General features: G+C 50.1%; 1 protein-coding gene across 3 annotated transcripts in view; it reads left to right on the top strand.

Annotated features, from left to right (window-relative positions):
* The window catches only part of LOC140388106 (solute carrier organic anion transporter family member 1C1-like), a 105600-nt gene extending 83183 nt beyond the window's left edge, over positions 1-22417 (top strand). For all 3 annotated transcript variants that reach the window (XM_072471759.1, XM_072471761.1, XM_072471760.1), the window contains exons 13-15: positions 4207-4271; positions 13500-13617; positions 21231-22417. In XM_072471759.1, coding sequence (XP_072327860.1) covers positions 4207-4271; positions 13500-13617; positions 21231-21456 — 409 coding nt within the window. In that variant the 3' untranslated portion in view covers positions 21457-22417. The remainder of the gene's footprint in view (positions 1-4206; positions 4272-13499; positions 13618-21230) is intronic.
* The last annotated feature ends 4017 nt before the right edge of the window (positions 22418-26434 follow it).

A 26434-nucleotide genomic window follows, 5' to 3' on the forward strand; every position in this document is an offset into this window, starting at 1 on the left:
GAAACCATTCTGAAGAGGTGTGGAATGATAGCTCAACAGTGCTAAGTTGATATCATGACTGGGATTCTCCATTCTGGAGCCTAAGTGTTCCCACCAGCAGAGTACTGGAACTGGTCTCCACTGGCACTGGGAGCAGGGCACAGATGCCAGTCTCACTCCTTAACAATGCCAATATTTCCATGGTGGAGAGCTTGCCAGAATACAATGGAATCCTGATATCGGACTGCCATTTTGAGTGGACAGTTTGATCCTGAGATCCGATGGCAAGCCCCCCTCCTCCTCCCCCCCCCCCCCCCACCCCACAATGCTAATTCTTCCACTCCCCCCCCCCCCCCTTGACAAGACCGGCATCCTCCCCCCCCCTTCCCCCCAACCCCTGCACATTGGGAATAACGGGTCAATCCCCCCCCTCCGCAGCATGCAAGCATGAGGGTGATCAGACACCACCTGCTCAAAAATCGGACCCCCCCCCCCCCAAATCAGTGATCCTCTGTCTGAAAATGTCCAGGCAGTAAAGTGAAAACTTCTCCTTCTCCTAACACCTGATGCCTCAGAAAAAAAGTTGTTAAAGCAACAGCTGTTGCACGTGTCGGAGAATGCCTGGAAAGCCCAGAACACCTGAAAGGGCTTAAAATCCCTTGGCAGCCTTTGAGATGCAAAACTCCCATTCAATTTCACTGAGGCAAACATTTCACTAACCTGTGGTTGACAGTTTTATGGATCAGGCACCGCTGCTTGGTGGATTGTTTATTGATCTTTTCCTTCAGGAAAAAGATTGAGGACAAATCCACAGTCTTCTGGAAATTTCTAAAACTGTGGACTACTGTCTGAAATGACAAGATCAGGAATACCATGGGCCAGGATTCTCCCTTCTGGGGACTAAGGCCCCATGCCGGCGGGAAAACTGGTACCAACCACTCCGGCGTCAACAGCCCCGCAAATGCGGAACTCTCGCATTTTCGGGGGCTAGGTAGACGCTGGAGGGGTTGGTGCCACTCTAGCCGCCGCCAAAGGGCCGGCATGAGTTTGCACAAGTGCGGAACAGCTTGCATGATCTCGGCGTGGACCAGCCGACGTGATTCCGCGCATGCGCGGACCGTGAATTAGTGAATTAATGACTATTTCTGAGGTTGTACAAGTAAGACGTTTCACCTCAATCGATCTGGAGTAATGATCAACAGCTGTAAAAATGGTCTTCCCCCTGAGCTCAAAGGTCAATTGTGAGACATTCCCATGGTCTGGATGGGAATGAGGATACCATCAGTGGTTCATTTTGCTCTTGCCGATGGATTGCACAGGTGATGCAGTTTGAAATCATTTCCTCAAATGATTGTGAGATCCCTGACAACCAGACTGAACTTTCTCCCCGAGCATAACACTTTATAATGCCTAGATGACCCTGGTGCATTCGATCTTGAATTCGAAGAATCTTGGTATGACCAACCATTTGTTACAAATTACAAAGTCACCCATGACTAAGGAGACATCTTCGTTGCTCAAAGCATTGCCTCAGGATGAGATTGTTTGTAACATATTCTGGAAGTCCATTTTTTGCAGCATTTTCGTATTTTAGCGTATCCTTCAACTACTTCTTTGCTGGTTGAATTTGATTCTCAGTTATTGTTAGTGGGAATTTTGCAGCCTATGAGGAATATGACTCTAAATATATTACGATCCCAGACCAGACCACAACAGTGACTAGGATACTGAACCAAAACCCCAACATTTTAGTTTATTTTGTAAGACTGTGCAGAAAGAATAATTTGCTCCGTGAGTGATCGCATGAAAATTAGTGATTTGGTATTTTTAAAGAACACTTTATTATTACACAGTATTAAAATCTTTAACATCATATCCAAAAATAGCTTACAATTACCCCTTAAACAAAACTACTCAAAACAGTAAATGCAATACCCTTAAGTACTATCTCCAGTCCCAATTAAACAAGAAAGGAAAAACATACAGCGCTCAATCCATTGTACATCTCAATGGCAAAGTAATACTTGCTTTCCAGAACAGATTTGGCTCCTGTTTGAACCCTGGCTGAATGTCTCCAAAACTGTTTCAACCGTTTTGTTTCAGCTTCTTACTTGTCCCCAGACAAGTCTGCACTGCTTTAAATGTTGTCAACTTTTTAAACTATCTTACTGTGAGAGCAAAAGACTTTACTTGTTGTCTAAACAGTAGCCAGATCAGAAACTCGGCTCAAAAGCTTTCTCAAAATGTCTGAATAGCCTAGCTCCACCCCGCAATGACATCATCTCCCAAGTTAAGACAAATTAACTCCTGGCGCTGAAAACATATTGGGTGGGTCGATGCCAGAATCTGGGAAACATGATGGGGCGGAAAATCACACATCAGCCGAAAATCAAGGCCGGCACCAGGCGCCTGACAGAATGCCATGCTCCGATGTCTCGACAGTGGCATGAATGCATTCTATGCTGCACGTACCATGGAGGGGGAGGATAATCCCACCCAAAGTTTGTCTGATTTCTCTTCCATTGGCATATCATTAACTGGCTCGTCCCGGTATTCTCCGGGGATCCCGCAATGCTCTGCCACCACCAGGAGGAATTACCAATGGCGAGATTCCCTTGTAGTTTTCAAACTTGGGAAACTGGTGCGCTGGCTGCTGAGGGAGAAGGCAGAGATAGGCCATGTTCCCAGAGGTGTGACCATGCCGGTCCTGCTGGTTTTGCCACTGGCATGGCTGATTTGTGAGGAGGGGGGGCTGCATCTGTCAAGGCCAGAGAGAATAGCGGGGCGGGGGGGGGGGGGGTCACTGGGGATGGGCCTCCGTGCGGGTAGACTGCCGGGAACTGGGTGTCCAGGCACGGATCGCCATTGCCGCGACCTGCAAGGTAGCCCCATTTTCGGTTGTGGATCACTTAGAGAGGACTGGATTTTCTGGCCGTTCTTACGGGCAGGATCTTACGGACCCGCCGATGGCGCACACCCACTGTGGGTTTCGTGGCAGCGAGGAGTATGCTCAACGGGAAACCTTGACCAGATAATCCCGCCGCCGCTGGCCAATGGGGTCGCCCTCCGCCATCATTGGAGGGATATTCATGATGCCGATGCAGCCTTTTCCCGACGCAACAAGAGCACTGAATAATGGCAGTTACCACATCCTTTTCCTTGTTTTGGTGCTATTACTCCTGAGTCCTCCAAACTGCATTATCTCAGCCGATTGCCTCCACGAGATTTCTTTTCCACCTCCAAATAAAAATTTAATTTTGTTTTCTGACTTCTGCTTGCCTTGCTCTTCGCAAGTAGCCAAATTACATTAAATTGTTAATTTGGGACTCAGTATATTTCAGCATTGTTCAGAACAATCACGTTCATTGTAGAGGGCACTCTAAATATGCCTATAAACCTAATCTATTCAGACAGCCCACACCAGAGGTACTGTACTTACCTTCTGTGGAATATATGCCTGATGACCAGTTGAAAAAAGATAGTTTAAGTTTCTGTTTATATTGAGTCACAGAGTTAAATGTTCACCTGACTCACTGCTTTGCAAAAAAAAAAGCAGGGAGATTGAAAGAGCTGATGAATTTCAATTTGATAAGTGTTCTGTCCATTGTGAATTTGATAAGGCTGTCCATTGTGAACTCTGATCCCTACGCTATTTAAATTCATCTTGTAGCAGCGACTGATGGTCACGATTTACATTCTGAAAAGTATTTTGTGAGATTTTGCCGCTCGATCAGATGGAGGTCATTAGACCTGGTGCTGTAAGTAGTGTAGAGTCAATTTTGTGAGCCATGCTCCCATCAACCAAGCCTCCATTATAGGAGCCCTGCTTGGTAGATTACTTCTTGTGTATCTACTAATACTTTGCCTGTGGGATACGCAAAACAAAGTCTTATGTGGATGTTGTGTTGAGCTTATTTATTGGAGAATGTTCTTTTTAATAACTAGAGTTTTGAACTTTGTACAGTATTCCTTGTCTCCAGTTAGTTATTATTGGAGTTTTCTCTGCAATCAATCTATCGCTGGTGATTCACCAATATTAATATATTTGTTGCCTTAAGTTAAGCAGAATCAAACTGCCTTGGAATGGTGTACGAATAATGCGCCCACATTTGACCCACCCATCCGCCACTCTTGCCCAATATTACACAGCCTTACACACACACACACACATACACACACATTTCTCGCCTCAATATTGACTGCAATGTTTTTCTTCTTTATTATTAGGTGCAATGAGCCGGAGCTGAAATCACTTTCAATAGGTGTATACACCTTGATAGGAAGAACACTTGGTGAGATTCATCATTTTGCTTTTTTTGATTAATCGAAAACGTTTGTCCCAATTCCTGGAAGAATGAGGAGGCATTGTTGTATTGGTGGAATCTTTTTTTTACTCACTTTATCAGAGTTGCAAAGCCACAGTTCAGAGTGTGGACAGGGGCAAACCCCTAATCCAGCTCCTTGGCTGCTCCAAAAACCAATTCAAATTGAATCCAATTCATGGTCCGTACAAGAGAGACGTACCAGATCCAGGCATTACACCTGACCTCACGCTCATCTTAGCCAAAAGGCTGAGAAGCCATTGTGTTGGTGGAATCTTCAATATAATGAGACAATGTCCTCCCTCATATTATATCCATGAACCCTTTTAGGATTTTGGCAGAAATAGCAACTGGGGAAATGGGAACATACGAACGCAACATCATTCAGCTCCTCAAACCTGATCCATTATTGAATTAGATCATGGCTGATCTTTTCCTCAGCTGCTGCATTTACCAGTTTTGACCCCATACCTCTACAGAACAGTATCGATCCCGGTATTCAAGTTCCAGTTTCCCCCAGCATCAATGGCGTTCAGGAAGTACTTGCCGTTTTTGGCAACACCAACAAATAAAGGAGATCTTCATTGCAGAATGGCTTAAGGATGGCCTAGTCTTGTTTATTCACCTAAACATACCAACTTAATAGAGATCAATGATTTATATAGCACCCTTAACTTGGTCAAAACTCCAAAATCATAAAGCTGTTTCATAGGAGCAATCCCAGACTAAATTTGACACTGAGCCACATATAGGGATATTATGATAGGTGCCCATGGTCAAAGATAAAAGTTTTAAGAACATGGAAATGTGTAGGCAGCTGAGTTCACAAGATTTCCCACAAGGGGAAACATTCTTTCGGCATCCACCCTGTCCAGTCCCCTCAGGGACAGGGTCTTGTATTTTTCAATAAAATCACCTCTCATTCTCCTAAACTCCAATGGCATAGGCCCAAACTGTTTGTTTCTCTAAAAGATGCCAGGAATCAGTTGAGTGAACCTTTTCTGTACTGCTTCTATAATGCAATTATTTCCTTAAGTGTGAAGAAAACACAGTACTCCAGATGCCGTCTCATTAACACCTAGTACATCTCCAGCAAAATTGCCCATTTTATATTCCATTCTCTTTGCAATTGGACAGCATTCCAAGGGGAATTAAATCTAAAAGTAGGGAAGGGTTTTCTACAGTTGTACAAGACGTTGGTGCGACCACATCTGGACAGTCATTCATAGTATCAACTTCCAAAGCTTTTATCCACTGCAGACCTCTTAATCTTGTGTAAATAAGCACACAAGCCACATCAAAGGAAAAACATCACTTATTTACAAATGTGTTCGAGATCTCAATTAAGCAAAGCTCTCACTCCCTTAAAAGTTATAAAACCAGTGCCTGCAGAGCTGAGTGTGTTAGTTATTCTTGGAGCTCAGCCAGGCATTCAAAATGGGGCCAACTGGTAACTTAATTGACAGAAGTAGACATTGTTTTTTCACTTCAGCCCTGTGCTTCTGATCTTGGCCATGCAATACGGAGTGGGGCAGGCAGATGGGAAGGCATCCTCACTAGCCTACTGCTGGGCCTTGCCAAGGGGTCCTGTATCAGGTCCAGGCAGCAGACTTTTGAGGGGGTTGTTCAGTCTGAATTCCTGCCCCTCCTCTGTGGCTTTAAACACAGTTGGGTGCCCCTGGTGAGAGCCTGAGGCCTTCTGCAACTGGTATCATCAGTCGTGGTCATGACATTTAAAATTAGTTTGATAAGTTTCTGTTGAAGTGTTTGTTTTACCCACAGTTACTTTAAGTTGTTCATTAGGTAATTTGTTTATTTGATTTCTGTACTTCAAAAGCATTTCAAAGGACAATTAGTGTTGCGTTGTAGAATTAGGAGCTATACATTTTTAATGTTTCACTTTGTGCATTAATCTAAATCTGAGTAAAGATTGAATTCTGGCCACCTCCTTCACCAACTGGCTGGCAGAAGTTTAACATGTAGTGGTCTATATATTCAGCATCATGCAGTGGACAGCATCTGAATTAAGTCCCTCCTCATTTCACTGATGTTTCAAAGCTGTAGAACATAGGATGTCCCATGCACCAGCTTACCGACAACTATAAGTCGCATTAAGGAGAGGCCTGGAGCAAATCCCTTGCACCCACTTTCACTGCCCCTGTTGACCAATGGCTCAGTGAGATCAATGTATGGTATATTTGACCTGGCAATGCCAGATGAGTAGGTTGGTGGGGTTTATAAATCAGCAATTGTGCCAATTTTTACTTTCAATGGTTCAACCTGAATCCATAAGGTATCATCAGGGCAACTTGACCATGCAGCCTGACTCCATTTGAGAGTCTTTAAAATTGTTGCCTTGTAGCACAGAACTTGAATATTGCTGAAAAGGGAGACATGTTGGGCAGCACAGTGGTTAGCACCACTCCCTCACAGCACCAGGGACCTGTGTTCGATTCCGGCCTTGGATGACTGTGTGGAGTTTGCCCGTTCTCCCCCTATCTGCGTGGGTTTCCACCGTCCAAAAATGTGCAGGTTAGGTGGATTGGCCATAATCAATGTATGGGGTTACGGGGATAGGGCGGGAGAGTGAGCCTAGGGAGGGTGCTCTTTTGGAGGGTCGGTGCCGGCTGGATGGGCTGAATCACAGGCTTTGCACTGTCGGGGTTCGATGGGTTCGATGGATGTTGCCGAAGGGTTACATCTTGCTCTCATCAGGACAAAGAGATCACAACAATTATTACTACAGGAGAAAAGGGTGCTGATTTGTTGAAATGTTGCCTGTGATTTGCTGGGGAGTTGTCATGGGGAAAACAACAGGGAACTATAAACTTCCCAAGCCTCCAACATCCTTTTCTCCGACCGCACAAGTTAGTGTGATTGTTTGAAATTTGGCATTCTTGTGTTTGTCCTGATAATGCAGAATGAAAAGCTTCAACAATGCATCTTCCTTTACAGCAATATTTAACCTTGCGACTGCTCGACAATCCCCCCCCCCCCCCCTCCACCCCTTAGAAATAACTTTTATACAGATAACCTGTCCTTCGTAACTTTGGCAACATACCAACTCTCACATTCAAAAATTGAAAGCTGGTAAAAGCAGGGCTCTGGATATTGTATTTGCAGCCATCAGTTGAGCTCTGCTCCTTTTAATCATTATGGTACACAGCCAGCAGTGTAGCTTGGTGCTACTACTTCAAAAGTACAACGTGGGAAATAGTCAGTCAAACCATGCTGGGCTATAAACATGACACAACCAGCAGTTGTAACTAGTAATAGGGGTAGCATGATGACACAGTGATTAGATTTGCTGCCTCACAGCACCAGGGACCTGGGATGAATTCTGGCCTTGGGTGACTGTGTGGAGTTTGCACATTCTCCCCGTGTCTGCGTGGGTTTCCTCTAGGTGCTTCGGTTTTCTCCCACAGTCCAAAGACGTGCAAGTTAGGTGGATTGGCCATACTAAAATTGCCCCTTAGTGTGTCCAAAGATGTGCGGGTTAGGTCGGGTTCTGGGGATAAGGCGGGCGAGTGGGCCTAAGTAGTGCGCTCTCTCAGAGAGCCGGTGTAGACTCGATGGACCGAATGGCTTCCTGCATTTTACAAATTCCAAGGTAATCCCATATGCCCATCCATTCCCATGTAGAGTTTTCAGGACACTAAGAATTCCTACACTTTCTAACATCCCTTATAAACAAAATAATGTGCGATCGCAAAGGGGATTTCTTGTGCTCTGTACTTCTCAAGGTTGTTGGAGTGGGAGAACAAAGTGGCATTGACTGAAGATCACATGGCTAAATGTTCCATTTTCCTCTGTGAGAAACAAATCATCTTTGTTCCGTTAGGTAGAGAAAGAACAGCCAGGCAAGAAAAGGTTTGAAGGCTGTGGATAATATATTTTAAATGTGCTTCTAAAAATAGCTAATGGCTGACCTGAACAGAGGCCTGAGCTGAGAAAATAGGAATCTGTGCTTGTAAAAATGATGTGGAGATACTGGCGTTGGGGTGGGCACATTAAGAAGTCTTACAAATCCTGGTTAAAGTCCAACAGGTTTGTTTTGAATCGCTAGCTTTCGGAGCGCAGCTCTTTCCTCAGCTGAATGAAGGAGTGGGTGTGGTAGTATGTATTGGGGGTCATGTGGGACTGGAAGCCCTAATGTCATTGGCTGACAGATCCCGGGTCCTGGTTGGCCGTTGACCTCAAGCTCCGCCCTGAAGGCGAAGTATAAGAAGCTGGTGTCTTCCCCCGCATGCCAGTTTACTATCGGGCTGCTGGGGAACAGACACGTTTAATAAAGCCTCATCGACTTCACTCTATTCGTCTCATGGAGTCTTTGTGCGCTACAATTTATTAAGCGTGCCTAAAAAGGACTATGGAGCTCAGGATCATTCCAGAATGCCTGAGGATCAGCCCCCACGCAGTGAATGCGGCAGCAGCCTTCAAACACTGGCAAACTTGCTTCGAGGCCTACATCAGATCGACCACAGGCCGAATCTCAGACGAACAAAAACTGCAGGTCCTGCACTCGAGGGTGAGCACGGAGATTTTCACCCTCATTGAAGACACCGACTATTTCCAGACGGCGTTCACAGCACTCAGAAGTCTCTACGTTCGGCCAGTTAACCAAATCTACGCTCGCTACCAGCTCGCGACAAGACGACAAGCTCCCGGAGAATCGATGGACGGGTTCTACGCCGCACTGCTGATTTTGGGACGAGCCTGCAGCTGCCCGTCGGTGAATACAAACGAACATACGGACATGTTAATGCGCGACGCTTTTGTGGCAGGTATGCAATCCTCCCAAATCCGCCAAAGACTTCTAGAAAAAGAGTCGCTAGGACTCTCAGAGGCCCGGGCCCTAGCAGCCTCCCTAGACGTGGCCGCGCGTAATATCCGCGCCGACGGCCCCGACCGCGCGGCAGGCCATTGGGCCCCGTACGTACCCGTCGCGACAAACCCCCTACCCCCCCCCCCCCCCCGGACACCCCACAGGCTTGCGCAGTCCAAACGCCGAGTCGCACCGGGGGCGCCCGCTGTTATTTCTGCGGCCAGGCGAAGCACCCCCGGCAACGCTGTCCGGCCCGCGCAGCCATCTGCAAAAGCTGCGGGAAGAAGGGCCATAATGCGGTGGTGTGCCGATCCCGCGAGGTCGCCGCCGTCCCGGGGCCACAGGGAGCCCTACAAGCAGTCTATGCCTCCCAACCCCCCCAGCACGCCTTGTACGACCCGCAGGCGCAGCCGCTCTGGGTCCCGACCACTGCAGTCCCGGGAGAACTGGGAGCCCTGCACGCCGCCTACGCTCCTCAACCCCCCTCCTCCAGTCCATGTACGACCCGCCGCCGGGGCTCCCGCTTTGGGTCCCGGCCAACACTCTCCACGGAGAGGAAGTGGTTTTTCCCGTCCCGAACGCCACCCTCACCCCCGTCCCGTGCCCCACGCCTGACCCGCCGGCGCCACCTACTTGGACCCCGACCACCGCTGTCCCCGGTGAGGGAGCTCCTCGCGCTCCTTGCGCTTGCGGCCCCACGTCTGACCCGCCGGCGCCGCCGACTTGGGCCCCGACCACCGCTGTCCCCGGCGAGGGAGCTCCGCGCGGTCCTAGCGCCCGCGGCCCTGGTGCTCGCAGTGAGGGAACTCCGCGCGGTCCTAGCGCTCCCCAGACCCCCCAGCACACCATGTGCGACCCGCAGACGCCGCCATTTTGGGTCCCGACCACCACGAGGGGAGGAGGGGCGCCGCCATCTTGGACCGCCCCCGACCTGTACGACGCATGGGGGCGGCCATTTTGTCCACCCTCGACGCCATCTTGGACGGCAACAACGGACCCCACCCCACTACTACAACCACGGCTCGCTTCGGTTTCGCTCGATCAGGCTCGGCCCCGGACTCTCCAGACGACGACGACAACGGTCCTAATTAACGGCCACAAGACGCCATGCCTAGTCGACTCCGGGAGCACGGAAAGTTTTATACACCCCGACACGGTAAGACGCTGTTCCTTAACTACCTACCCCAGCGCACAAAAGATTTGCCTATCTGCAGGATCCCACTCCGTACAGATCCAGGGATTCTGCATAGTTACCCTAACGGTACAGGGGAGGGAATTCAAAAACTACAAACTTAATGTCCTTCTCCAACTCTGTGCCCCCACCTTGCTGGGATTAGATTTCCAATGTAATCTACAGAGCCTTACGTTTAAATTCGGCGGCCCCATACCCCCACTCACTATCTGCGGCCTCGCTACCCTCAAGGTGCAACCCCCGTCCTTGTTTGCGAACCTCACCCCGGATTGCAAACCCGTCGCCACTAGGAGCAGGACGGTACAGGACCGGACCTTCATTCGGTCCGAAGTCCAGCGGCTACTAAAGGAGGGCATAACCCAGGCCAGCAATAGTCCCTGGAGAGCGCAGGTGGTAGTAGTGAAGACAGGGGAGAAACAAAGGATGGTCATTGACTATAGCCAGACCATCAACAGGTACACACAACTAGACGCGTACCCTCTCCCCCGCATATCCGCATATACATGGTCAATCGGATTGCCCAGTATAAAGTCTTCTCCACCGTGGACCTCAAGTCCGCCTACCATCAGCTCCCCATCCACCCAAGTGACCGCAAGTACACAGCCTTCGAGGCAGACGGGCGATTATACCATTTCCTACGGGTCCCTTTTGGCGTCACAAACGGGGTCTCGGTCTTCCAACGGGAGATGGACCGAATGGTTGATCAAAATGGGTTACGGGCCACGTTCCCGTACCTCGACAATGTAACCATCTGCGGCCACGATCAGCAGGACCACGACGCCAACCTCCAAAAATTCCTCCAGACCGCCAAAGCCTTGAACCTCACGTACAACGAGGACAAGTGAGTTTTTAGCACCGATCGGCTAGCCATTCTGGGCTACATAGTGCGCAATGGGATAATAGGCCCCGACCCCGAACGTATGCGCGCACTCATGGAATTTCCCCTCCCGCACTGCCCAAAAGCCCTGAAACGCTGCCTGGGGTTCTTTTCGTGCTACGCCCAGTGGGTCCCCCAGTACGCAGACAAGGCCCGCCCCCTAATACAGACCACGACCTTCCCTCTGTCGACAGAGGCTTGCCAGGCCTTCAGCCGCATCAAAGCGGACATCGCAAAGGCCACGATGCGCGCCATCGACGAGTCCCTCCCCTTCCAGGTCGAGAGCGACTCCTCCGACGTAGCTCTAGCGGCTACCCTTAACCAAGCGGGCAGACCCGTGGCCTTCTTCTCCCGAACCCTCCACGCCTCAGAAATCCGCCACTCCTCAGTGGAAAAGGAAGCCCAAGCCATAGTGGAAGCTGTGCGACATTGGAGGCATTACCTGGCCGGCAGGAGATTCACTCTCCTCACTGACCAACGGTCGGTAGCCTTCATGTTCGATAATGCACAGCGGGGCAAGATTAAAAATGACAAGATCTTAAGGTGGAGGATCGAGCTCTCCACCTTCAACTATGAGATCTTGTACCGGCCCGGAAAGCTGAACGAGCCGTCCGATGCCCTATCCCGCGGCACATGTGCCAACGCACAAATTGACCGCCTCCAAACCCTCCACGAGGACCTCTGCCACCCGGGGGTCACTCGGTTTTACCACTTCATCAAGTCCCGCAATCTCCCATACTCTTTAGAAGAGGTCCGTACAGTCACAAGGGACTGCCACATCTGCGCGGAATGCAAGCCGCATTTTTTCAGGCCAGATGGAGCGCACCTGATTAAGGCTTCCCGCCCCTTTGAACGCCTCAGTCTCGATTTCAAAGGGCCCCTCCCCTCCACCGACCGCAACGCATATTTCCTTAATGTAGTGGACGAATACTCCCGCTTCCCTTTTGCCATTCCCTGCTCCGACATGACCGCGGCCACAGTCATTAAAGCCCTGAACAGCATCTTCACGCTGTTCGGTTACCCCGCATACGTCCACAGCGACAGGGGGTCCTCTTTCATGAGTGACGAGCTGCGCCAGTTCTTGCTCAGCAAGGGCATAGCCTCAAGCAGGACGACCAGCTACAACCCCTGGGGGAACGGGCAAGTAGAAAGGGAGAATGGCACGGTCTGGAAGGCCGTCCTACTGGCCCTATGGTCCAGGGATCTCCCAGTTTCACGGTGGCAGGAGGTCCTCCCGGACGCTCTCCATTCCATCCGGTCGTTATTATGTACAAGCACTAATCAAACGCCTCACGAGCGTCTCCTTGTCTTCCCTAGGAGGTCCTCCTCTGGAACGTCGCTGCCGACCTGGCTGGCGGCCCCAGGACCCATCCTGCTCCGAAAGCACGTGCGGGCACATAAGGCGGACCTGTTGGTCAAAAGGGTTCACCTCCTCCACGCAAACCCCCAGTACGCCTACGTGGAGTACCCCGACGGCCGACAGGACACGGTCTCCCTGCGGGATCTGGCGCCAGCCGGCACCACGCACACCCCCCCGACACCATCAACCCAACCGCCCCCCTTCCTGCCACCGCCGCACCCCGCGACCGCCCCCTTCCCAGGAGGAATAGTCCCCCTCCCCTTTGCACCGACAGCTGAAACTGTGCGGCTCCCGGAGGCGACAACACTGGTACAAGCACCACCACCACCGCCGGGGCCGAGGCGATCGACACGGACGACCAGACCGCCCGACCGACTCGTGGCGTCGATGTAAAACAAAGATGGACTGTTCAATGAACATTTTGTTTTTCCTATACCCTCTGTAAATAGTTGTAACAGGACGAAACTGTCCAATACTGTACTACCATGTAACTGTTCTATCCTCCCAGGACCAGCCCTGTAAACCCTTACCACCATACGAAGCATCACCCCGCCGGGTTCATTTTTGACAAGGGGTGAATGTGGTAGTATGTATTGGGGGTCATGTGGGACTGGAAGCCCTAATGTCATTGGCTGACAGATCCCGGGTCCTGGTTGGCCGTTGACCTCAAGCTCCGCCCTGAAGGCGAAGTATAAGAAGCCGGTGTCTTCCCCCGCATGCCAGTTTACTATCGGGCTGCTGGGGAACAGACACGCTTAATAAAGCCTCATCGACTTCACTCTATTCGTCTCACGGAGTCTTTGTGCGCTACAGTGGGTTCCACAAACACAAAGATAGACAAATTCAATGATGTACGATGATACTTTGAATTTAGCAAAATTGTGTCAATTGTCATAGGATGTTGCTGGACTGACTGTTGACATCTACTCTCCTCCCTGTTCCAGCTGGAATCCCTGCTCCTATTTACTTTGGAGCTTTGATAGACAAAACGTGCCTGAAATGGGGAACCAACAGATGTGGGGGTCGAGGGGCCTGCAGGATTTACAACTCCGATACTTTCAGGTAAGAATGAGGTGTTGGCTCAATGCAATGGATGGGGTTGACGCGCAATGTGAAATGATCCAGATGTTTTAAAGTGAATAATTAAGACCATGCGCTAGGAGTTACCAAAAGGATGTGGATGCTTTGGAGAGGATGTGGATGCTTTCACCAGGATGTTGCCTGATATGAGGCACACATATTTGCAGCTCAAGTTGGATCCGGCCTCCCGCAAATATGTTTTTTTAAAAACGCATTTTATTCAAACCTGTATCAAAGTAGGGTATTGCAAATAAACACCCCGGGAAACATTCTTCCCAACAATCAGCTAGACAGTTTGTACAGATTTTCCTTCTTTTTCACCCCCCCCCCCTCCCCATCACCCCATCTCACCCCCCCCCCCCCCCCCGCGACGAACAGCTCCTCAAACACGGTCACAAACATCCCTCACTTTTTGTCGAACTCCCCTGCTGATCCCCTTAACTCATACTTTATCTTCTCTAACCGCAGGAAGTCGTACAGGTCACCCAACCATGCTGCTACCCCCGGTGGCAATGCCGACCGCCACTCCAGCAAAGTCCGTCGCCATGCAATCAGAAGTGAAGGCCATGACATTGGCCTTCCTCCTCTCCATGAGCTCCGGCTTCTCTGAAACCCCAAATATCGCCACCAAAGGGTCTGGGTCCACTCCCTCCTCACCTATCCTGGCTAAGACCGCGAACACTTCTGCCCAGAATTTTCCCAATTTTTCACAAGCCCAAAACACGTGCGCATGATTCGCTGACCCCCGCCCACACCTCTCACACTCATCTGCTACCCCCTGAAAGAACCCACTCATTCTCGCCCGAGTCATATGCACCCTGTGCACCACCTTAAACTGTATCAGGCTCATCCTTGCACAAGAGGAGGTCCTGTTTACCCTTTGCAGTGCCTCACTCCATACTCCCCAATTGATCTCCATTCCCAACTCTGCTTCCCATTTCTCCTTGATCTTCACCACCTGCTCGCCTCCCTGCTCCCCCAGCCACTTATACATATCCCCAATTTATCCCTCCCCTTCCACATCTGGAAGCAGCAGTCGCCCCAGCAGGGTGTATCCCGGCAATCTAGGGAACCCCTTCCAGACCTCTCTCGCACAGCGGCGTTCGCACCGACATCCCTTCCACCCTAAAATGCCTCCTCAGCTGATTCCATATCTTCATCATGGACTGCACCACTGGGCTCCCTGAATACCTACTCTGAGCCATTGGCAATGCTGCCATCACCATAGCCCTCAAACTAGAGCCCTTACAAGATTCCTCCTCCATCCTAACCCACTCTACCCCTTCTCCTTCCCACCACCGTCTCATCTTGTCCACATTTGCCACCCAATAATAATGAAGCAAGTTTGGCAATGCCAACCCCCCCCCCCCCCCCACTGCCTCTGCCTCTGTTGTAGGGTCCTCCCCACCCTCGGCACCTTCCCCCGCCCATACAAAGTCAGAGATGATTTTGTCCACTTTCCGAAAAAAGGCCTTTGGTATAAAGATCGGAGAGCCTGAAAGATAAACAAGAACCTCGGCAGAATATTAATTTTCACCACTTGGACCCTCCCCGCCAATGTTAAGTGCAGTGTACCCCACCTCTTAAGATCCTCCCTGGCCTCCACCACCAGCTTCGTTCAGTTCCACTTCTGGCGTCCCGTCCATTCCCTCACTAGCTGAATCCCCAAGTACCTAAGCCTATCCCTCGCTACCGTAAATGGCACCCCCCCCCCCTAAATTAGCCCGCTGTGCCAGCTCATTCACTGGGAATACCTTGCTTTTCCCTACATTCAGCTTGTATCCCGAGAACCCTCCAAACCTCCCCAACAGGCCCATAATCCTTCCCATACTCGCCAACGAATCCAAAACAAATAGCAGGAAGTCATCGGCATAGAGCGACACCCGATGCTCCCTCTGTCCCCTAATTATCCCCTGCCACTCAGCCGACCCCTGAGAGCCATCGCCAACGGCTCTATGGCCAGCACAAACAGCAGCAGCGACAGCGGGCACCCCTGCCTCGTACCACTGTGTAAGTCAAAGCTTCGTGAGCTCATATCATTCGCCCTCACCCTCGGTCTTGGCGCCACATACAGCAACCGCACCCATACCACAAATCTCGGCCCAAATCCAAACCTTCCCAAAACTTCGAACAAGTACCGCCACTCCACCCGATCAAATGCTTTCTCTGCGTCCACGGACACTGTCATAATATCCACTCATGTATATAATGAGATGCAGACAGGCAGTGATTGACACACAGGATAACCAATGAACACACACAACACATAACAAGCAATCACCAGACAGGACACCACCACTATAAAGCACACAGGACAATAAGACTCTCCCTCTCTCTACAGGACACAGCTACTGAGATAGTAAGAGTGCACAAGCCAGTGAGCGCTAGCACCATGAGGTAGAGAGTTAGTCTGGTCAAGCCAGTAGGAGGCTATCAGTTAGATTGATAGAGTGTTAACTCACAGCAGACTATGTACAGCAATCAGGAAGTTCAATAAAACAGTGTTGGACCATCTCCTGTGTCAGAAGCCTGTTTCTAGTTTCACTGCATCCAGTTGCAGTCAACGTTGAACTAACCTACTTAACACATCATGGTACCAGAGTGCTATTAATCCTCACGAACCTACCTCGAGTGCATCTGCAACGACCAGCAAACAGCCATCCAGCGGCATGGAGAAGATCCAGCCTCCTTCGCAACTCCGGATCTCCGGCTACCTCGGCGCCAACTGGAAGGTGTTCAAACAAAAGTTCCTCCTGTACAGCGAGGCCTCCGACCTCGAGGCAGCATTGGACGCCAGAAAGATCATGCTGTTCCTGTCGACTGCGGGGGATCACGCCATCCACATCTATAACTCGCTTACGTTTGCCGATGGCGAAGACATGACAAAGTTCAAGACAGTGCTGCTGAAATTCAACAGCCACTGCGACATCGAGGTGAATGAGAGCTTTGAACGGTACATCTTCCAACAGAGGCTTCAGGGTAAGGATGAACCTTTTCAGTCCTTCTTGACCCATCTCCGCATCCTAGCGCAGTGATGTAATTATGGCTCGACGACTGATTCCATGATCCGGGATCAGATCATTTTCGGGGTCCAGTCCGACTTCCTGCGGGAGCAGCTCCTCAAAATCAAACAGTTGACACACTCCATCGCCATCGAAACGTGCATTGTCCATGAGCACGCCAGAAATCGTTACTCCCGCATCAGGCGGCAGAAACTGCAAAGCTGGCCTCCCACGAGGCAGAAAGGGTGCAGGCCATTGTAGAAATGCAAGGCCTGAGCATCGAGGAGAGTGGCCGTTTTGCCCGCTTTTCTCAGGTCCCCACGCATGCGCGCCACGACCGGGTGGACGATGAGGCCGAAGACCCTGAGGACCATGCGCGAACGTCGGCCGACTGCACTGCGCATGCGCGATGGCGCACAGAACGTGCTGATGTCAGCGTCGTGACATGTCCGAATTGTGGCTCCGCCCATTTAAAGCGGCAACGTCCAGCCAAAGGCAGGCGATGTCTACAGTGTGGAAAGCCTGGCCACTACGCGGCCTTCTGCAGGTCCGCTCCACCGAACAACAGCAGCGCAGACATGTCCGCTGCACACAAGGCATGCAGGATTCTGATCCAGACACCCCAACGGACCCCGATGCTGACTGCCTCGAGTCTCCATATCGGGTGGGCATCATCACCATACGTGAGTTGGTCTCCACCGTGCCTGCCAACCGCCTTTCGATCCTCAGTGTGGATCCTGACGACGAGTGGTGTGCCTTCATCACGGTCAACCAGTCTCGCGTCCGATTTAAATTGGACACTGGCACGTCTGCGAACCTCATATCACAGTCGGATCTCGACAGCATCTGACACAAACCTAGCATTCTTCCAGCCTGCCAATTCCTTGACTACAATGGTAATGCTATTGCTGCCAGTGGGTTGTGTCAGCTAGGTGTCTCTCAAGGCAATCAAGGCGACGTTGAGATTTGAGATTGTCCGGCCTAACAAGGCATCCCTGCTCGGTGCTCGTGCATGGAAACTCCTATATCTAGTACAGCGGGTTCATGCCATGTCCTCGACACCAGCGACGGCCTCGCCCAATGCGAATCTCCAGGCTGAGATAGACGACATTCTCACACAATACCACAGTGTGTTTGATGGGATGGGCATGCTCCCATATCGCTACAAGATATTGCTCAAGCCGAATGCCACCCCAGTCATCCAGGCACTACGCCGAGTGCCAGCTCCTCTCAAGGATCATCTGAAAATGCAGCTACGAGAGCTCCAAGACCAGGGCATCATTTCAAAGGTCGCGGAAGCCACAGACTGGGTCAGCTCCATGGTCTGCGTCAAGAAACCCTCTGCCAATCTCCGCATTTGCATTGATCCCAAAGACCCGAATCGCAACATCATGCGAGAGCATTACCCGATTGACCTGCAAGATGGCTCACGCCAAATTCTTTACCAAGCTGGGCGCCACCCGTGGCTTCTGGCAAATTCAGCTGGACGAGTCCAATCGGAAGCTGTGCACTTTTAACACTCCGTTCGGCAGGTATTGCTACAACATATCAGCTTCCAAAGTATTTCATCGCATAATGGAGCAAATGATGGAGGGCATCGAGGGGGTGCGAGTCTCTGTGGACAATGTGATCATCTGGCGCACGACGCCCGAGGATCACATTGCTCACCTCAAACAGGTTTTCCAGAGGATTCATGAAATGGCCTCCAGCTCAACAGGGCCAAATGCTCGTTTGGGCGGTCCGCTATCAAGTTTTTAGGTGACCACATTTCACAGCAAGGTGTGCAACCTGACACCGACAAGGTGCTGGCAATCAATGCCATGAAGACACCAGAGGAAAAAAGGCGGTCCTCTGCTTCCTCGGGATGGTAAATTCTTCTGGGAAAATTCATTCCCAACATGGCATCCCACAACACCGACCTCCGGCATCTCGTTAATAAGTCGACAGTGTTCCAGCGGCTTCCTGCACATCAAGCGGAGTGGCTTGAGCTGAAGGCGAAGCTCACCACAGCCCCAGTACTGGCGTTCTTTGACCCAGCCAAGAATACCACCCCATGTCCCCCTCCTCTCCTCCCGGGTCTGCCTCATAAAGTCCCTGGTAATACTCTCTAAATGCCTCATTTATCTTCCCTGGCTCTGACACCACATCCCCAGCCCCAGTCCGGATCTTCAATATCTCCCGCAAATATGCTACCGTCAATAAGCACAGGGGGCTGCACAAGTAGACATGGTTGCCTTTCGGAGAGTCCTCCACCTGTGCTTTATTTCAGCACGTAATGGAGAACTTTCTGCAAGGGCCCATGCATGTGACAATATGTTAAGGTGTTGTGCTGGTCACGGGAGCTTCTAAGCAAGACCATTTGGACAACCTGGGGGCATTGTTGAAGAGGTTCCCTGAGGCTGGTGTCCGCTTACGACGAACGAAGTGCATTTTTCATGCGAAAGAGGCTGCCATGTCACTATTATGACGGACCATAGGGCAGCACGTTGGCGCGGTGGTTAGCACTACTGCCTCACGGTGCCAAGGTCCCAGGCTCTGTCCCGGCTCTGGGTCACTGTTCATGTGGAGTTTGCACATTCCCCGCATGTTTGCGTGGGTTTCGCCCCCACAACCCAAAGATGTGCAGACTGGTGGATTGGCCACGCTAAATTGCCCCTTAATTAGAAAAAAAAATTGGGTACTCTAAATTCTTTTTTTAAATGATGGACCTTAAACCTTTATTTGGACTTTTCCAGGAGGATAAGGCGATTCCGCCCATTTCCTCTGCACGGATCCAGCACTGGGCCGTTTTGCTAGCCGCCTATGAACATAGTCTAGGGACTCAAATAGCGAATGCCGATGCGCTGAGCCGTTGCCTTTATCAATTGGCCCTTCATTGATCCCTAGGATGGTCGAGGTAGTTGTGACTCTGAATTTCATGGATTTCTTGTCTGTCACAGCACCAAGGATCTGAGAATCAGCCCAGACAGAACCAATCTTTTTCAACGTTCGGTGCGTGGTGTTATACGGAAGGCAGCATCGACAGCTTCTAGGCGAGTTAAGGGCATTTTCAGGAGTTGAAAGACCTCCACAATGGACATCCAGACATGTCCAAGATGAAAATGCTGGCAAGCAGCTACGTATGATGGCTGGGCCTGGATGTGGACATTGAAAAAATGGCCCAACAATGCTCCATTTGTCAGGAGCATCAGAAGCTCCCACAACCCTCCCCTACATCATTGAGAATGGCCAGGACAGCCGTGCATGGATGCACGCCGACTTTACTGGTCCGTTTCAGGGGTCCATGTTCCTTTTGTTGATTGACGCCCATTCGAAGTGGCTAGAAGCACACAGAATGGCAGGGACGATATCCGGGTTCATCGTTTTGCAAGCACAAAATCCTGAAGTGCTCGTCATAGATAATGGCACTCCTTTTACGAGTGAGGAGATCTCCAGGTTTCTAAAAGCGAATAGGGTGCGACATATGAAATGAAATGAAATGAAAATCGCTTATTGTCACAAGTACCTCAAGAAACAGTCTTCTGGATCAATGCACACCAGGCTGGCTCGGTTCTTGTTTTGCTACGGGACCACTCCGCACACAGTAACTGGGGTAGTCCCCGCTGAAATGCTGATGGGCCAGAGACTTCATCCCCACCTTAGTATGATTTTACCTGATGTGGGTGAGAAAGTGCGCCACAACTAGGAGCAGAAAGGGCATTGCCTCATTCGACGTCGACTGTCTAGACTCTTTGTACCAGGTGACTCGGTGTTTGTTCGAAACTTTGTTGATGGTGCCCAGTGGGTCTCGGGCGTTATCCTCCACCTGACAGGGCCAGTTTCTTACCAGGTGCAAGCCCGAGGTCGTATCATGTAAAAGCACCTTGATCACTTTGGGTCCAGGCAACCACTTCAGAAAATTCCTTATCCTCGGATAGTTGTTCCCAAGTTTCATCTGCTGCCTGTACAGACCACAGCGGGACTCCAAGGGGATCAAGATGGCAACATGACTCAGGTCGTCGGCACGGACTCTGAGATGGAAATGCAGGCATCTGAGGACTCCGATGGGGAGCCCTCGGAACCATAGCCTCAGGCACTGCAGCCATCACAACATTCATGCCAGAAGCAGCGTTTGCCTTCTAGATACACGCTGCCCGATCCAGCACCGCGGGTCGACGCCCAGCCGGACAACAAGAGAGCCCGGCGCTCTCCTTCACCACAGTCCGTTGAACGTTCTTCGGACTTTGCGGTGGAGGGATGTTATAACCCAAACAGGTCTCAATCGGTGGGAACGATTAACTACCCCGTGGACCTTACAGAATACGAGCCCTCCCGATAAGAGGGCAGGGGATCTCTCTGGGTGGGGGACCTCTAGCAAGGTCTGACTATATATAAATAGAGTCGGCCATTAAGGCACCAACTAGAGAAGATCCGGTAGGGAGCCAATGGAGCTGTACATAATAGTAATTGTAAAATAAAGTAAGTTTTTGTTTCAACAAACCCGGTGTGGACTCTTTGTGGCCTGAAAAGCAAACCCAAACCCACCTTCCTCTTGCAGTTAATGATCTGCCTCAGAGTTTTAACGCCTTGTTCCTGTTCTCCCATTCAATGCAGGCATATCTTTCTGGGCTTACAAGTGTCAATGCGTGGAGTTGGCATGCTGGTGTTTTATTTTATTTTGACGAAATTGATGAAACGTTTTCCTGCCAAGGACCACTGCCCAGAATCCAAGTGTGGGACTGAAATGATGCCTGACCAGGGCAAGGACCATAAACCTGACAATGGAGATCTTTCAGCCACAGCACCCATCACTGACTCAGACAAAGAATCGAATGTTTGAAAAAGGACTTTATTACATTTTACTTGACACTTGGTTAAGATGTTGTCAAATTGACAGTCGAATATTTTAGGAAAAGAAAGCAAAAGGTTTTATTTTTGTTAATTATCAAATCCTAGGTACCATAATCTTCAAAAAAATTTAAAGTTTATATTAATTATCGACTAGCTGTGCTTTTAAATAAATGTCTCGGACAGAATAAATTTGTCTGTGAGATGAGATATTTTTCATTTTTTTAAATGAATTGTTGTGTCTGTGGAACAACGACCGTGAACTGAAAACTATACTTTTACCTGATGCTTGAACACATTAGAACTGAAGTTTGGGATCTTCCATTCGCCAACAGTGCCAATCAGGTGTCCAGCCAAATGCCTGCTCCTATTACACCATACATACGGCTTAATTTGCCATGGAAAACGACGCCTGGTGTATATTGTCCAATAAATTCACCACAAAACTTGTTTTATGTACCCCCAGTATTTCCAAATCATCGGTTATTAGGCAAATGTAAATGCTCCTTTTTAATGTTTTTTGCACGCCTTGGACCAATGTTGCTGTGTCAGGCCTCAAGAGGCCTACTGATGTCAGTCAAGCATTCTTAACAACTTGGCGTATTTTGGGTGAGAATAAAATTGGCTCATGTGTTGTTATATTCACCTAGCTAGAAATGTTTTCCATCAATTGGATCATGGCACATTGCTATACATAGTCTTTATAAATCCATACCCTTTATAAATCCAAATTAGTGAATCACTGAATTGGCTAGTTTAAACGATCTTCAGCTGTTTTGCAGGCTAATTCTATCCTTATAACAACCCTCTGTGACAGGGACCAGGAACAGTCAGATCCCGCCGTTCATCAGAAAGGATCAGGAAGGATGAATGGTGAAATTACTTGGATACATTTTTGAAATATTTATCTTTTGCATTGATCTTAATTCTTAATAAAAGTATGTTCCCTGAAATCACTTCTCCTGTCACCTTTTTCAAAATGATGTAATCAAAATAAGCGGATTTCCATTTAAAACATGTTGTCACGCCATGCTGGGCTAGTGCATGGTCAATTCCAGCCCCACTTGACCCAGGATGAAATATAAGTGAAATTAGATGTTACTTTAAAATACCTGATGTCCTTGGCTGAGCCCAATAAACTGCAGTTACCAGGGGCGAAATTCTCCCTCAACGGCGCGATGTCCGCCGACTGGCGCCAAAGACGGCGCCAATCAGACGGGCATCGCGCCGGCCCAAAGGTGCGGAAGTCTCCGCATCTTTGGCGGCCTAGCCCCAACATTGAGGGGCTAGGCCGACGCCGGAGGGATTTCCGCCCCGCCAGCTGGCGGAAATGGCGTTTGTTGCCCCGCCAGCTGGCGCGGAAATGCGGCGCATGCGCGGGAGCGTCAGCGGCCGCTGAAAGTTTCCCGCGCATGCGCAGTGGGGAGAGTCTCTTCCGCCTCCGCCATGGTGGAGGCCGTAGCAGAGGCGGAAGGGAAAGAGTGCCCCCACGGCACAGGCCCGCCTGCGGATCGGTGGGCCCCGATCGCGGGCCAGGCCACCGTGGGGGCACCCCCGGGGTCAGATCGCCCCGCGCCCCCCCCCAGGACCCCGGAGCCCGCCCACGCCGCCTGGTCCCGCCGGTAAATACCAGGTTTGATTTACGCTGGCGGGATAGGCAATTTCTGGGCGGGACTTCGGCCCACCCGGGCCGGAGAATTGAACGGGTGGTCCCGCCAACCGGCGCGGCCCGATTCCCGCCCCCGCCCAATCTCCGGTACCGGAGACTTCGGCGGGGGCGGGATTCACGGCGGCCAACGGCCATTCTCCGACCCGGCGGGGGTCGGAGAATGACGCCCCGGGTTTGTAACTTTAACACAAGTAACCTTTTATTATTTAATTGTAAAATAATCGGACTGACCAAAAATGTAACTGCCTACCTAATACCCCTTTCCCACCCCCCCACCCCCTTTCCAACTCGCCCCACTCTATACACACATATTTTTAGAGGGGGAGTGTGGTGAACAAGGAAGAAAAATTATGATCAAATAAAAAGGATAAAAATCTTTGGTGCACTCGGATCGGTTCCGGTTTATGTCTCTCAGAAGTTCAAGCATTCACTTCGATGCTTCTTCCTTCTGAGCTTGAGAGGGTTTTCTCTGGCAAGGCTGTCTACCTTTTTGTAGATTCAAGATCATTTCAACTATATAGTAAAGATGTGCCAGGCACTCGCTGGTTTCAGAACAATAAAATGGTTATTTATTTCAGCAGAGAGAGCTCCTACTCCATACAAGGTCTAAACGTTTCTGAGCAGCTCTCTCAGAAGTATCATGCAGGAACCAATCACTGAATGTTGTCAGCCAGAACATTGTCCCTGGCCAACCTGCAGGTTCAGTAAGAAGTCTCACAACACCAGGATAAAGTCCAAAGGGTTTATTTGAAATCACAAGCTATCAGAGCTCTGCTCCTTCATCAGGTGACGTGGAGGCAGGTTCACGTTCATGGCATATATAGGAGAGACATTGGGCTTGATTCTTCGCTGTCGGGATTCACCATTGCGCCGGCAGCCCAGCGGCGTGGGGTTGCCCACAATGGGAAACCCCATTGGCGGCTAGCAAGACAGAATCCTGGGGGCGCACCACACCAGACTGAGAATCCCAGTCCAGGGCCGGCATCTCCACATCAAACCTACAGGTTGCTAGTCAGTCAATCAAGCCGACTTCCTCCAAAGCTGGTTGTTGAGATTCACCCAGAGCCGACGAATCTGTTGTCTCCTCTCCAAAATAGAAAACTTGGAACACACTGTCCTGACCAGCAGGCTGCTTCAGCGTAATCCACTGCTTCGAGGCACACTCTGATTATGAGTCCAAGGGCTAATAATAATAAAATAGAACAAAATAAATGAGAACAAAGGAAAATCAAAAGGAAGGACTCTAATATACTCCCCCCCCCCCCCCACCCCTATTAGAGGGATGATACGTCATTTCAAAGACATTTCATACCAAGGTACATGACATAAAACACGTCCATTCATCCTCCATTTCCCACTACCTAAGTTCCCCCAATCCTTATATCTGTCACTTATCAACATTTAATCCCGTGACAATGCTTCCGAATAATATTGTCCTTTCCAGGAATATATACAATTTTAACATCCAACGGTTGCAACAATTCATTTGGAGAATCCCTGGTGGCAAAGAGTAATAGATTCAATCCGTTGTTCCAATCTCTTGGATATTCATGGCAATAGGCCCTCATCGTGGTTCTGAGAGCCTGATCGTTCTTTAAAGCTCTCTGACTTGGTGGATGATAGGCGGTCGACTTTAGTTGCTTGATATCTAAACTACGAATTTTGTCCTGGTAAATTTTAGACATAAATTTAGAGCCATGGTAAGATTATACTTCTAAGGGTAGGCCACAGAGTGTAAAGAACTGCATCAACCTTTCCGCCACTACCTTAGCTGTAATTATTCTTAAAGTATAGCTTCTAGAAATTGGGTGGTCATATCCATGACTGTATGAATGTACCGATACCCTGCCTTTGTTTTAGACAATGGCCCTACGCAATCTACAAATACCTGACTAAATGGTTCTTCAAACAGTGGTGTAGGTATCAAAGGTGCTGGTTTAATCCTGTGTCGTGGTTTACCTATTACCTGACAGCATATGACAGGTTCTATGGAATTGCACTGCATCCTTACGCAGTCCTGGCCAGGAAAATGCCTGTTGACTGATGCCTGAGTTTTCTGAATTCCTACGTGTCCTGCCATTGGAATCTCATGTGCCACCCACAGTACTTCCGTACAATATTTGGGCGGTACCGCTATCTGATGAACAACCGTCACAGGTCTATGAGGACGTCTCCACTTCCTCATCAGGGCTCTGTTCTTAATGTAATAGCAATCTGGAACCCTTCAGTCTCAACCTCTGAGAGAGCCGACTATGCTAATCAATGTAACTCTGGGTCTGCCTTCTAGCCCTCAATTAATGAAGTTCTACCAAACATTTCCTCAGATCCTCATCCTCAAGGATAGTTTTGGCTATTCTACTTTTCAATTGTGGTGTGAATTCCATTTTTAGTGGTGGACTTCATTTAGCCAATGCCCTGATCACCATAATTGACGGAAAAATATTTGGAAAATGTTCCTTTAACTGTTCTTTCTCCTTGTCTTCCCTCTGTAATCATGGGTGAAGCTACAATCTTCACTCCTGCCAAATCATTCTCCAAAAGTAAATCTATTCCAACTACTGGTAACTCCTTAAACTCTCCGACAACTACTGGACCTGGTAATAAATCACACTCCAATTGTACTTTATACAATGGAACTGGGATATAATCTCCACTTATTCCATTCACTAACATCTTGGGCGGGATTCTCTCAGCCCGGGGCCGGGCCGGAGAATCCCCGCAACTGGCGCGAATCACGTCACGCCGCCCTGTCACTGGCAGAGCGGAGAATCGGTGCCAATGGTGCTGGCGTGGTTGGCGCAGGGCCGATCGGGGTCCGCTCTACGCGGCCAGCCCGCCGAGTCTCGGCCCGGGATGGGCCAAGCGGCCATCGTAAAAATGGCGAGTGCCGCCGGCGCCTTCTACACCTGCTCTCAGCCGGCGGGACCTCGGCGTGGAAGGGTCGGGGAGCGGCCTGTGGGGAGGGAGGGGAGGGGGGATCCGACCCCAAGTGGGGGCCTCCGGTGTGGCCTGGCCCGCGATCGGGGCGCACCGATGGAAGCCACTGCTCATGCGCAGAACCCGCGGTGTCTCGTTCGTGCCGGGATCAGCTGCTGGAGCAGCGTGAACTGCTCCAGTGGAAAACGGGCCAGAATTAGTCGTCAGGTTGCCCCGTTCACGCCATTGTAAAACGCGACGGTGTTTACGACGGCATGGACATTCTGCCGCGGGATTAGAGAATCCCGCTCATTAGCTTTCATTGAACTCTCCGGAGGGAAACCAAATCCCTCTCCAGTAAGAGAGTTTGTGTAACACCTGTGGC

This window comes from Scyliorhinus torazame, chromosome 13 (genome assembly GCF_047496885.1).
Source record: "Scyliorhinus torazame isolate Kashiwa2021f chromosome 13, sScyTor2.1, whole genome shotgun sequence".
Lineage (NCBI taxonomy): Eukaryota > Metazoa > Chordata > Chondrichthyes > Carcharhiniformes > Scyliorhinidae > Scyliorhinus > Scyliorhinus torazame.